The sequence below is a fragment of the Rhea pennata genome, chromosome 5, assembly GCF_028389875.1.
Source record: "Rhea pennata isolate bPtePen1 chromosome 5, bPtePen1.pri, whole genome shotgun sequence".
NCBI lineage: Eukaryota > Metazoa > Chordata > Aves > Rheiformes > Rheidae > Rhea > Rhea pennata.
Window position 1 is genome coordinate 39231045 of NC_084667.1, and position 12816 is coordinate 39243860.

Consider the following 12816-nt stretch of genomic DNA (forward strand, 5'->3'; position numbering starts at 1 on the left):
ATCCTCAACAAAATGAGGAGAAACAGCAGCAGACTCAGGCAAATGAAAAACCTGAATACAGCAGCCCTCAAGGCCTAAAAAAGTTCTACCACTGCAATGACATCAGCAACCTAAAAGTGGAGGGAGTTACACCAGAAAAAGTAAAAAGAGTCTTTTCACTAGTCCTGAGCACAAAACAGTCCACACTAGCAGAAGCATTTTTATGCCAATACAACTTTGTCTACACAGGACACTTGCCAGCACTGCAAGGTAGCTGCGGGCAGGGGGAGGAATACTATCACAGCTATGCCAGTAAACGTTCCTACGGCAGGCTAGCCACCTGCATTGCACAACAGCAAGTAGAAACAGTACACCACATTTGTCCATTCTTTGAAGCTTTTCTGAATCAAACTCACATATGCATGGCTGCAAGCCTATCCAATAGGCCCCATGTCCAGGATGCCATAAACCATTAACAAAGGAGTGAAATCAGATCAAACATACATCCCTAAGGAAAGTGGGTCACTTTGGAAGTAAGGCAATTCACAAAATAGTAGGACATCACACCCGACAATAAGTGAATCTATGTTCTGAGCCCACAACCTAGTTTTCTACAACTTCCTGTCCACCTCCAGTTGTCCTATCTTGTCTTTTATACACTATAATGTCTCCTACTTTACTCAAATGACCTACAGAAGCAGGAAAAGGATAAACAAAATGACAACTCTCACAGTCAAAAACAACAACAAGCAATTCCACATTTTAGAAACAGTCCACAGGAAAGATCTGATGGAGTCAGATTTATTTTACCTTTTTATTTCTTTTGGGCCATTTTGTTGTAGTCGTGCACAAATTGCCAGTTAAAAAGACATGCTAACAAGGGCTGATGAAAAATAAACCCTTGGTCATTACAAGAAGAGGAGAGTGCAAATTCTGCTGATTAAAATCCCTCTGAGCCTGAAAAAAAAGCAGCTGGCTTGTTGCATCAAAGTCCAAACCAATCAGGGACTCCACCTCGTCTGGGGTCACCTCTCTGCCTCTGCGCCTCTTTCTCGAGATACTTTTTCTTGAAGTCATCAAAAGAGCGAGCTTCTGGGGTTTGTTCTTTTTCGGGAAATAGGTTGGGAAACTGAAAGGTTTGTCCTTGGCCCTAAAGAGAAAACAAATGGTCAAACACATATCCAAGCCTTTCTGCAGTAGCTATGATGCATACTATTAAAACTACAATGAAAGACCACCCTGAAGTTTCAGCTGGTGCAAAACGTTACATACCTTTCACTTCCCCAGATCTCTTCTCCCTCTCCCCCCTAATATCCTAACTTTAAGCCTCTTCCTTTCTGTGCATAAATTAAGACACTGGCATCACTCTTTAAAGAACAAACAGGAATGATCAGGATACGAACACTTGTTACAATATTAACCTTGAGCCAGCCTGAGATGTTGTACTGTAAATAAGCGATTCTGTTAAAGTAACGCCATCAGGGAAATGCATGGTGTTTGCTGGGGAGGGGAAATGCTGGTTACATTAATACTTACAACATGGGTAGTGGTTATAGTTGTTTAGATCTCATTTAAGTGTAAGAGAGACTATAGTTCAGTCCTAGCAGCTATTATAGGGGGTAACGTGGGAATACAGAATAACAGGTATCAGAGGTCTGATATCAACAGGAATAAAAAGCTAGAGTGCAGAACAATTACAGTGGAAACAATCTGTCTAATACATCAGTGATAAGATTAAAGTGATTACATCTGCATCAGTCATTCCATCTATAAGACAAGTCATTTCAGTATATCATCATCATCAGGTCTATGTCTCCCACTTGGAAAATAAACATTTACTCAGTCTCTGTTTTTTGCCTAACAGCAGGAAACCATTATTCTGTGAAAATATTCTATCCCATTAACATTATCTTCGTACTTTTCAAGTGGCGTTTGCACTGAGCACAACTTCATTAAACTCAGCAGCATCAGCCCTTCCACTTCTTTCCATTCAGTATGCAACTTTGCATAATAAAACACTTAACTGTTAGGAACCACTTAATAACTATTCTCCAAAATACTTTAAAAAAACCTTAGCATACACGAACCTCAGCAGAATACTACACACGGAGATCTCAGCAAAAGCATTTAATGGCCTCAGACAGAAAGCTTTTGCAAATCATCCATTCTTTATTCCTGTGCTATAAACATAACCAAACCAGAGGCCTAGTTATGAAATGGTTGCACAAGAAGATCAAATGAGCCTTCCACAACATGACTATCTACAGCATATTTTGGAACAAGAAATGTGACATAATTAAATCTGAAGAAACTGTCACCATGTCCTTGACCCAGCTGAATGTGTGTTACAATTCATTCAGCCATATATGTTCAAGGTGGTAATTTACAGGTGTGAAAGCATTCAAATCTTAAGCATATACTTTGGAAAGAAAACACATGACGCAGATCCCAGTTGAGCTTATCCAGACTAGAATCTAGGAAATATCAACTCATACACAGCAATGCTCCAGTTGTTTTTGTAGTGCATACTTCTTGGGGGTTTCCTAAGAGCCTGACCATACTACAAAAACAACAAGGGAGCTGCTGTGTACATTGCTCTTTCCTAGATTCTAGCCTGGATAAGCTCAACTGGAACAAATCATGGTTTTCCTTTCCACAGTGTATACTCTAGGGTTTAAATTCTTTTATGCTTTTAAATTACTAACAAGTATGCTTACTATAGCTGCCCTGTGACAGTTAAAGCATAGTTGCATGTTGAGGCACTGAACCAGGTCTTATTAATGTCCTTGAACAGTCCCAAAGCTGTAGCCTACTGAAACTTCCAGTAGTAGGAAGCAAGCACCCTTGAAGCCAAGGGCTGTCCAAGACTTTAGCATCTGAAAGTATTTGGAAAATAATTTGTTTACATTACAAAAAATTACTGTTTTAACTGCACTGCAAGCAGGTCGCTCAGCCCAATGGTAACTATAGTACAGGCAAGCCCAATTCTAAGCACTCATCTACTCTGGAAAGGAAGCCATTTTAGTTGAGAAATCAGAAAACACTTTAAGCTAACATGGTAGACACACCACCTATGCTCCAAGTTTGATAACTATTTATACTGGTAATAGTGTAGGAAGTGGATGTTCCTCTTATGCAGCACTTCAACTCAGATATGTTTCCAGCACCAATGAACTTCCCTTTTTGTGTGAATTTCCTTCATTCCCATATGAATGAAGGAAAGCTATCCCTAAAGCATACAAAGAACATCCACGGTAATTCACCGAGCATTGCAAAACAGTTTTTATTAAAAGAAAAAAAAAACGCATAGAGGCCATAGTGAAACTGGACGAATCTTTCAGCTGTTTATCAAAATGCTCACAGTTCCTATTTCAAGGCTGACGAAAGTCAAATATTGAGCCGAAAATGTCAATTTGTATCTGGAGTCTTTTAATAAGTAAAAATCAGCACAGACACATTGGCTCTTTCCAGATCTTGTTTTGTGAAGAAATTCTGATTTTGGCTGGCAGCCAGACATGATTTGAAACAGCCAAGACATTACACCCTGAGAACTGAAGGTTGATAAATCTTAAGTAACAATACTATGCAGTAATACTGCACTGTAAAACTTCAGAGTGATGAAAACTGTATGAAAAATAGCTGTTGTGCATGCTCAGTAGCTAGTTTTCAAAAGAAGCCTGAATCTTGGGTATTTCAAAATTTCAAAAATACCAAGAGGCATCAACTTACATAAAGGGCTGAGAGTCTATTCAGGCATATTTACATTCAGTAAATATGATGCCAGAGGCTACCAAAGTTCTAGTTAACATGTTACCTTCTCAAAAAAATGTCTACCATAGGAATGGATGGATCATCACTCCTTTGTGTAGTGCTGTTCAGAATATTATACCTTTTTCCTTTGTAAAAGTTTTCCCTTCTATAAAACATCCATTTAACAACCACACAAAAAATGCATCCTTAGAATGAAATCCTAATTGGGATAGAGCGAACAACTAAATTTGTAACGAGCTCAACAGAAGGAGGGTTTTATCTAGTTTCTAGAGTGCTAGAACATGAACTGTTAGCATATTGAACCAGAAAGCAAAAATGTGGCTTATTCCTAAGCCTGATATTGTTCACTGTGTTACACTCTGATAGCCATTTAACCATGGTCTTCTAATTTTAAGGATAGCAAATTGAAATGGGCTCTAAAAACGCTAAGGTTTGACCTTATTTTAGAACTTTCAGCAGCACAATTACCTTCGTCAGGAGCACAAATACAGAGAGAGAAGGTAAGAACATCCTTCTACCTGACACAGTACTGTCAAAAAAAGGAAAAAAACTCTCTAGAAAAGGCAAAGTTATTGCTAAAGAAATCATTTTGCTTGTATAATCTAATCTATCTTGGAACTAGATTCTGCACTGCCAGCAAAAGAACTTTTCCACGCATGTGAGATGGTATACTGACAAATTCTGGAGTTTTTCAGGACAAGCTCTAGCATCAATCCTTTTGTATCTGAACAGCCCTTATGACGCCTTAAAAAATAAATAAAAAGGAAAGAAGCAAACTATGGAGAAGTTGTTACAAAGGTATTTTACGGCTGGCATAAAAATAAAGGCAATGTGATGATTTTAATGCAATGCTGTCCTGGACTTAGGATCTTCCCAGACACTCCTTTTTTTGCTACAAACTCTAAGGTTATGTACAAGTGAGATGCATGCAGACTACAGAAAAGGTCACCACTTCTACGCCTGCCCACATCCAATCCTTGTTTCAGCGTTATCCAAAGGTAAAATTCATTTATATACTAGGTCTTATGAAGATTCGTTTCTTAAATACTAACATTCTTTAACATGGAAAGTGACCTAAGCACCAAGCAAATATTTTCAGCTTACATTTCAAGTTTTTTTGGTTATTTAGGGTGAAGACACACCTTTTTCTCAGAGTCTACAGAAGGAGTTACCACATCAAGTGGTACAAATTGCCTCCATTCATTTTAATAGGAGGTTAAGTGACCATAATTAGGCCTATGAAGTCAAGTGTTAACCTTTCCACTGCTAAGCCTCATGTCAGAAAATTGCAAGAAGGATTATCCAGCACAAACGCACTTATACTCTTCTGACCTTTGCATCCCTTTAAAAGTTTAGGAATGGAAGGTCAGCACAGATATTATTGTGTAGGAATGACGCAGCAAACACTGGTCATGTAAACAACTGTGAGGTCTTCTGATTATTTAGATAATTGAAGCACTTACTACTGTCCTTCAGAATTAGGAGAAAAGTGATGTTTATAGTGTCATTAACCAAAAAATGTTGGACTCCCAACATTGTGGGATTTGGTCCAGCAGTAGCAGCAAATACAGCTAAGTTTAATAATCCAATGCATTTGAACAATTCTCCTACTATCTCTGTGGTAATAGCTGATGTTAAAATAACAAGTATGGCAAAACAGCATAGAAAGCAACTTTAAAATCCATGTGGTAATGCCACAGCATACAGATAATCTAATTTTCCTGAATTCATTAGATGCAAGATGAAAGTTGCTGTCACATCTAATGTGTAAACGGGTTAATTACAATGAACGTACAAGACACTAGCCAGGGATTGAGGAGAAAGCATTTGCAAAAATGCTCCCGCTTGTGCCGTCATTCATGCAGCTAAATAGGTGTTAGTCCTAACGCTGACAAGGTCAGACTCCTTTTTACAGCCATCTCTATTAGATTTCTCAAAACAGGAATAATTAAAAATAGGACTGGATTCCAGAGGCTTGTCTACACTTGGGCTCCCACGAGTGCTAACACCTGTTGAGCTAAACCAGTGAGAACAGTGAAAGAGGAGGAGGGGATGTTGTTGTTTTTTTTTAATTTCCCTGATGTTGATGCAACTGTAAAGTTTCCCACTGGCTTTTTTTATAACAGTAGGGGATAATTATAACTATCAGAGTAAAGAGAAAGGTTACTGCATGACATTCATTTAAGCTGCCTGACAAAGATACATCGCTTTGATTTTAATTACGAAAATAAAATAAAACACTCAAAAAAAAAAAAAAAAAAGCATTTGAAAGCAATGGCTATGAGTCTGTAACTTAAACCTTTCTCACCACATTCCAGAAAAGGAAAAAAAGGTAGGCATGATCTGGAATGGCAAGATATTGTTGATCCACAGCCTTCTATGATTTGAGTTTTTTTTTTTTTTAATGTGAAAATATTATGTTTGGACTGATCATTTATTTGTCCAGTTACAGCCTGAGAATAAAGTAAACAGCTCTGAATCTCCAAGAAATAGTATTTGGAAAAGAAAGGACAACAATTCTTACATGTGAAACAGCTGGGGCACTAATCTGACACTTAAGGGTACACTGACTATGACTTCATACATCTTTCACCTTCAAGACACTTGTAGTAAGTTAACAGACATATATGTTGCATGGGGACACATAAGATGATGTTTTATGAAGCAGGCAAGCATAATTAGTCATGAGAATATACTCAACTTCATTCAGGTAAACCACAGCAGAGCTGCTGGCAACTCACTCAAGGGAAGAGCAATACTTCCACCTAGTGGGAAACGGGAAGATGAACCCAAGAGCTTCCAAAAACTAGTACTTATTTTTCCAGTCATAAGCAGTTTTAACTTGAAACTGGATTAATGAGAGAAAACACAGCTGGTAAAAACGGTGGGAAAGCCCAGCCACTCTTATTCATGGCAGATGCAAAATAATTCTCATGAAAATAGGGATTTTACAGCGGTTACCAAAGACTTCCCTAAATTAGGCAGATATTAACAATGGACTGTATGGGGCCTGTGCTGGCCGGAATCAAACCATGAACAAGAACGAAGGCAAAACCTTCAGTTTCAGCACTGACACTGGGTTTCTGGCCTCATCCACTGTTTAAAGTCGGCGTGAACACATAATTGCAAGCTCAGTGTGTCGGAGACACCAGAACTAAAGATGAAAGGGAAAAAAAAGAAAAAAAGAAAAAAAGAAATGGAAAAAATAGACAAGTTTAAATGTTAAAGGAGTTAACAGATAACAGAAACAATGAAAAGAACAAAGAGATCAGGAATGAAGTGAAGGGAGAATGCACAGATCCAACTTCACCAACGGAGTCCAAAAACTGATGAGGATTCCCTAACGTTAGATGCTGCGCAATAAACACAAAAAAGTAGGCCTGGCTCCCATTCATGAGACAGCTGGACAGCAGGACATTCTTAGAAAACTTGTCTAAAGGATGACACTGGGACATGACAGTGCTGTACAGGGTGACATGTTATCTTATGCAGCAGCCCTCAGCCATATTATCACAAGGCTCTGTGTCCAACATACAAAATGAGAGGCTGGAGGAGCTTAACAGAGCTACTGCTGTCCAACTGCTTTCAGTACGAACCTAGTTTAGATAATCCTCCATGCCGGGGACACTGTAAAGCTATCCACAAGGTGGTAGTATCTGCTGCAGGTTCAGATGTTTGCTCTGAAGTGAATGTCCAACAATGCTGCATTAAATGGGTGACTTGCTCCATAGAACAGCATCATTTTGCTTCCAACTCCTTCCCCCTGCATTTATCTGTGCATTGCAGACTTAACCTCCTCCTCAGCACAGTAGACCAAAATAACTTCATTAAATACAGTGAAATAAAATTTGAAGACTGACCAAAACTCAGTAAAGATGCACACCTGCTTCAATCCTTGAAATGGAGTCTCTAAAAGCAAAAACATTGCCAGCAAGAGCCTGTGACAGTAGAAAACTGCCTACAATTACCTACTAACCAACAACACAGAGAAGGCAACTTGTAACTAGCAGATATAAGATGGTTCCTTGTACTCATTTCCTCAGCTGTGTTCTCAATGGGTCATTTGTATCTGATGTCTCACAGACAAAAACCTACATACAGACAACAGCCTTCCTTCCATCAGGGAGAAGTTCTCCTCTACTCAGAGCACAGACCCTGTCTTCTTTGAAGAGGTGTGTGTTTTTCCATTAAGATAGCCATCATAATGCAAAATTTTCACGGAGAGGATGTTAGCTTTAACTTCAGCATAGTAAATCAAGGTTAGGCCTGATTTAAATATAAATCTGTTGCTTTTTATTAACAAGCTATTTTACACTATTCCTTCAAAGATAAAGGTTGTCTAGTGAAATATGTTGTCCTCACTTTTCTTTCCATCCCATCCCCAAAAGAGCCTAAAAGAAAAACTTCCAAGCTCATTTAAACTCTGCAAAAATAGGAAATGCCAGATTTCCAATTGTCTGTACACCTTTAATTGGATCCCAAGTGCATATGAATTCTTAAGTAGTCTTTAAACTGTAAGATCATGCAACGTTCCCCACACAAGAGATTCTTTGTATGGAGTAACACTGAGGTTGCATTGCCAACAGCAATTTTAAATTTATGATTTTGCAATATAAATAGCAGTCCTTTAATGTAATTTCTATATATGAAGGGGGGGGGTTCCTTGGTTGGTTGGGTTTCTTTTTTATGTGGGGACAGGTAAGCCCAAAAGTCTAAACTGTAACATGATGTTGTTACAAAAAAAAGTTGTATGAACATTAAGCTTCTTTTCCACTGGGCAACCAACATATGTTTTAGAATGCAGCTGAGCCACAAAGCACACTTGCTAGACATGACTAAAAGCTCTCCAAGGAATATGCCTTAGCCTTCTCCAAGATCCGAAGAGCTTTAATAAAAAGTTCTACACCCTTACACTATATTCTTTCACTTACTGGACATTTCAGCAATCAACCACAGAAGCAGTGAACCTTCCAGCACACTGAGTACTGGGTCAGCCTGAAACTTACTGGCAAAAGCACCATATGACATCAGACCATAACTTATATATAGGCCTCAAATAAAATGGGACTTGAAAACTAATGAGTTATTTGAACTTGCTTCTTACATTAAGTCATTTAAATCAGTAAATCTCTTTATACAGTCTGGCAGGTATTAACGATGATGCCATTATTAGAGGATTGGCAGAAATATGCAGCCCACCGGACAGTTCACTGAATATTACTTTTAGACTGGCTGATCAACAGTCCCTTCCAACAAGCACACACTTAACTCACCAGCTGTACATAGGCGACCTTGTAATCTGGCTTCTTCACTCTCTGATTCTTGTGATTTCTCCTGTTGTGTGCACCTTCACAAACAAAGAGAGTCCCACCATTACTTTCCAGAACTTCCAAGTTCCCCAAAGCACAGCCAAGCTGAAGGGAGTCTTCATTAGTTTTGATTTACCATTAAGAGGAACATTCTCTCCTCAACACTAATACAGACACCCCTTTCAGCAGTATTGCAACTACTATATATACTAAAATTGGTAAATACTACTCTCCTCGCTTACAGGTGTGGAATTAGGGCACCATCATACTCAGGCTGCTAAGGGCAACGGTGGCTACACGATCACAGAGAAAGTTTGCAAGGGAGCAAGGAGTTAGGTCTCCCAAGTTGAGGAGGGAGGGGGAAGGAAGGAGCAATAAACAGTCCCCCCTATAACAACTGCTTTGGGGACATAAGGAGGAAATGCTCGCTAAACAGCTACAAACATCTCACCTCTTACTAACGCTCTAGAACATGATCTACTGTTTTACTATTTCTGTCAGGAAATTATACTCAGAAAAAACAAAGCATTCTGACTTTCAGCAAGTATGCTGGTCACTGCTAAATCTCCAGTTCAATTTATTCTGCATGTTAGACAGACCTTAAAGATCTCAAGTTATTACGCTTTCTTACTCCTTTCTCCTTTTATCCCCATGTATATATATTTTACCACCACTTCTGTTAGCAGTGGTGGACAAACTGGCTAAAAGGACAAGCATGAATATTTTCCAGTGCTGTTTAGAACTACAAGTGTTTGGTATTAAGGTTTCATTTAATTTTATTTTTTCACATAAGCATTCTACAGATACTCTCCTGTTTTCTTTTCTTTCTTTTATATGTTCTGAGGAGTTTTACAACCATCTCTTGAAGCTTTTTCCTTCATTCCCATTTTTCTCTATCCCAGCTTTTTCCCTATCCTTTTTTTAAATTAATCCCTACTGGTACCATTATGAATACATCAGCCAGTTCCTTTGCCAGAATAAGTTCCTTTGCCAGGAAAAGAAAAATTCAGCCATCAAAGATGTCCTAAACAATCATGTTTCATTGGATTAACACAGTGCCTAATGATCAAAAAGGAAATGACATAAGAAGTATCTTCCCAACTTTGTAACGCATCCAAACTGTACTCAGAGATGCTCTGGATAAGGAAGTATTAATATGTGGCGGTGAACATAGATATAGTTTTTATTATATTCAGTTAGAATGGTCTGCCTGCTCCACCTGGGGTTCAGAATAACTTAAAACAAACAGGATTAAGCATAAGGATTAAGCTTAAAACAGCTTAGGTTATTCTGGGGTGATAGTGCTGGGAGGGATCGTGAGTAGAAATGGCAGGTCTGTAGCAGCTGTGGAATAACTACAAGCATTGAAAAACTCAAAGTCTGTTAAGATGTTTTTCTGATTTTATATAATAGTCTAATAGAATATTTTACTTCTCTCTAAAAAATTTGCTTTTTGTTAAACCATAACACATCCTCTAGGGGCTTCCTGGGTAATCTCAGATGACAGTCATAGGCTTTTTTTTTTTTAATTATCAATTTTATTAAAACACTTGAAAACAGTTCCCATTGAAGTGAGATACCCTGTGGTCTTCACGGAAAAATGGTCGCAAGTACAAAACCATACTGCAGAAGCTAGACAAAAATCAAGCTTTTAAGACTTTCCAATTCAGATTTTTCTTTATAAAATTAAACTTATATCAATCTAATCAGATCATTCAAATATGCAGCACTGCATATTTGCTTTAAGGAACAAATAAACCACTGAGTTAGTAGTTGTCACCAGGTAAGTATCTAGAACCAAAGTACGCTAAAGTCTAATAAAGTTTTTGACGGCAAAAACCTCTGCAGGATGTGCAGGGAAGCTGTAGCTCTCCCTCTTGGTTATTCAACTACACTTACCATATTGAATCCTGGTCCTCACTGCCACTACTGGCACATTGTATATTTTTTCAAGGTAATTCTTGATATCCACTTTTGTCATTCTAGGCAAAGGGAAAACATTTTGCAGAAAGGAAAGAAAAAAGTAAGTACCAAACTAAAATCAAAACAGAGACAGAGTATTTATAGTCTAATCGATGGGCTGGAATAATTGTGTCTTCTTTTGACCAAGGCAGCTTTACTGCATGAAAAAATAAACTCAACATAGATCACATGCTGCCAAAGCAAGTCGTAATTTAGGAAGTGTAACAACTCTGAGCGTTTTACTTTGTAAACCTTCCACAGCGAGGGCCCCACAGATCCCCTGCGTCCAGAGAAGCCGGGCCCCCTCTCCCTGTGCGAGTTACCGAGACCACCGGTCTTTCGGAGGAGCAGTCCCCAACCGCTTCAGGCCCCGCCACGGACTTGAGCGCTCCAGCGGGGGCGGCCAGGCCGGCCGGGACGAAAGCGCCTCCCCCCCCCCCCCCGAGCCCGCCAGCCCGCGCCGACCGGCCCGAGCCGCCGCGGGCCGCCCGCACTCACTCCATGGAGACGCGGAACTGCGCCGTGTCCGCCGGCTGCGGCACGCCGGGCCGCACCGCCACCATGAAGAAGTTGGGCCGGAAGAGCCGCAGCTGGGGGCCGCCGGGCTGGAACAGCGGGTACCTGCGGGGACACACCGAGCCGCTGCCTCAGCGCCGCGCCGCTCCCCAAGACCCCCTCCCCCCCGCCACGGCCCGGCCCGACGCAGCCTCCCCCCGGCCCGCGCCGCCCCGCAGCCCCTCACACGGCCCTCCTGACGTGCGCCGCCATGGCGCAGCCCGCCCGGAAGCGGCGCCAGAGCGGCTCCCGCGGCGGCGGCGGCGGCGGCGGCGCCCCCTGCCGGCGCGGCGGGGCGCGGCGCGGCGGGGCGCGGCGCGGCGGGCGGCCCTGCGCCGGCCCTTCCCCGCCCGCCCTCAGGCCGCTTCCTTTTTCGAGAGGAAATGAGGAGAAACTATTCTTTAATCAATCGTTTGGGAGCAGTCGCGGCTTGCGAAAGGCAGAGAAGTTTTACGAGGCGAGCCCAAGGGCGGGTTCAGAAAGCAGCGTGTCTCGGCCTCGAGGGGCGGGGGCGATCCATCTCCCTGAGGGGAATGCCCCCCCCCAAAAAAAGAAAAAAAAAGCGAAGAAAACAAAATCTTACCCACTGCGTACTCGAACAGTGCGTAAGCCTGCAGTCCCTGACTTCCTTTCGCATGGTCTGAAGTCACTGTTCTTTTTTCCTCCTTTTCCTCATCATTACAGGACGTACAAATGATACATTAGGGGGGCGAACAGCCATCCGAAAGAGCCAGAAATGTGAGAACATAGAGGAGAACCAGCAGCTTTGGTTGATTTCGCTCTAATGAAATGATTCGAGATTGGCAAAGAGAACAGCAGGCCCTATGGAGGCGCTCGAGGCCTGAATTTAATAACAGCTTTTTTGTGTGTTTCTGGCCCAGTCTGGGGGGAACCAGACTTTGATTCTACGTTGAATTAACCAAAGAATTCAGACTCTGGTGGTAGATTTTATTACATGCAAGGTTTTAGTTGCCTCAAACTCTTCAATACAGTTTCTGAATCAATGTTACTCCATGTGGCAGTGACACACCTGCACTTAAAAAACCGTGTTGAAAACTACCACTTCTGTGGACCTATTCCTTCATTCCCAGCTCTTTGATTCCCGTTACTGCTCAGCCTTTCAAGTCTACTTCAACTGTGTTTGGCATCTGGACAGACACGTAAACCGGGAGCTCCCCCAGAACAGCTGGTCCTTGTTGTCTGCCTGTATCATGGCTGCAAGACAGCCCCTTGGCCTGGT

The 12816-nt window shown here is 41.1% G+C and overlaps 1 protein-coding gene across 1 annotated transcript; it reads right to left on the bottom strand.

Moving 5' to 3' along the window:
• Positions 1–774: 774 nt before the first annotated feature.
• Positions 775–11844, bottom strand: MRPL23 (mitochondrial ribosomal protein L23). Its single transcript, XM_062577070.1, has 5 exons — positions 11764–11844; positions 11520–11642; positions 10959–11041; positions 9024–9097; positions 775–1129 (listed from the first exon to the last, which is right to left on the bottom strand). Exons 1-5 carry the CDS (start codon positions 11787–11789, stop codon positions 965–967), a joined length of 471 nt encoding a protein of 156 aa, XP_062433054.1. The 5' UTR covers positions 11790–11844; the 3' UTR covers positions 775–964.
• Positions 11845–12816: the final 972 nt, after the last annotated feature.

What these genes read in the sequence shown, in the direction of transcription:
- MRPL23 (XM_062577070.1), bottom strand. Translation starts at nt 11,789, where the DNA reads ATGGCGGCGCACGTCAGGAGGGCCGT. An exon ending in GCGCACGTCAGGAGGGCCGT is followed by an intron (nt 11,643 to 11,763) that starts GTGAGGGGCTGC and finishes GTGTCCCCGCAG; the next exon opens with GTACCCGCTGTTCCAGCCCG. An exon ending in CAGTTCCGCGTCTCCATGGA is followed by an intron (nt 11,042 to 11,519) that starts GTGAGTGCGGGC and finishes CCCTTTGCCTAG; the next exon opens with AATGACAAAAGTGGATATCA.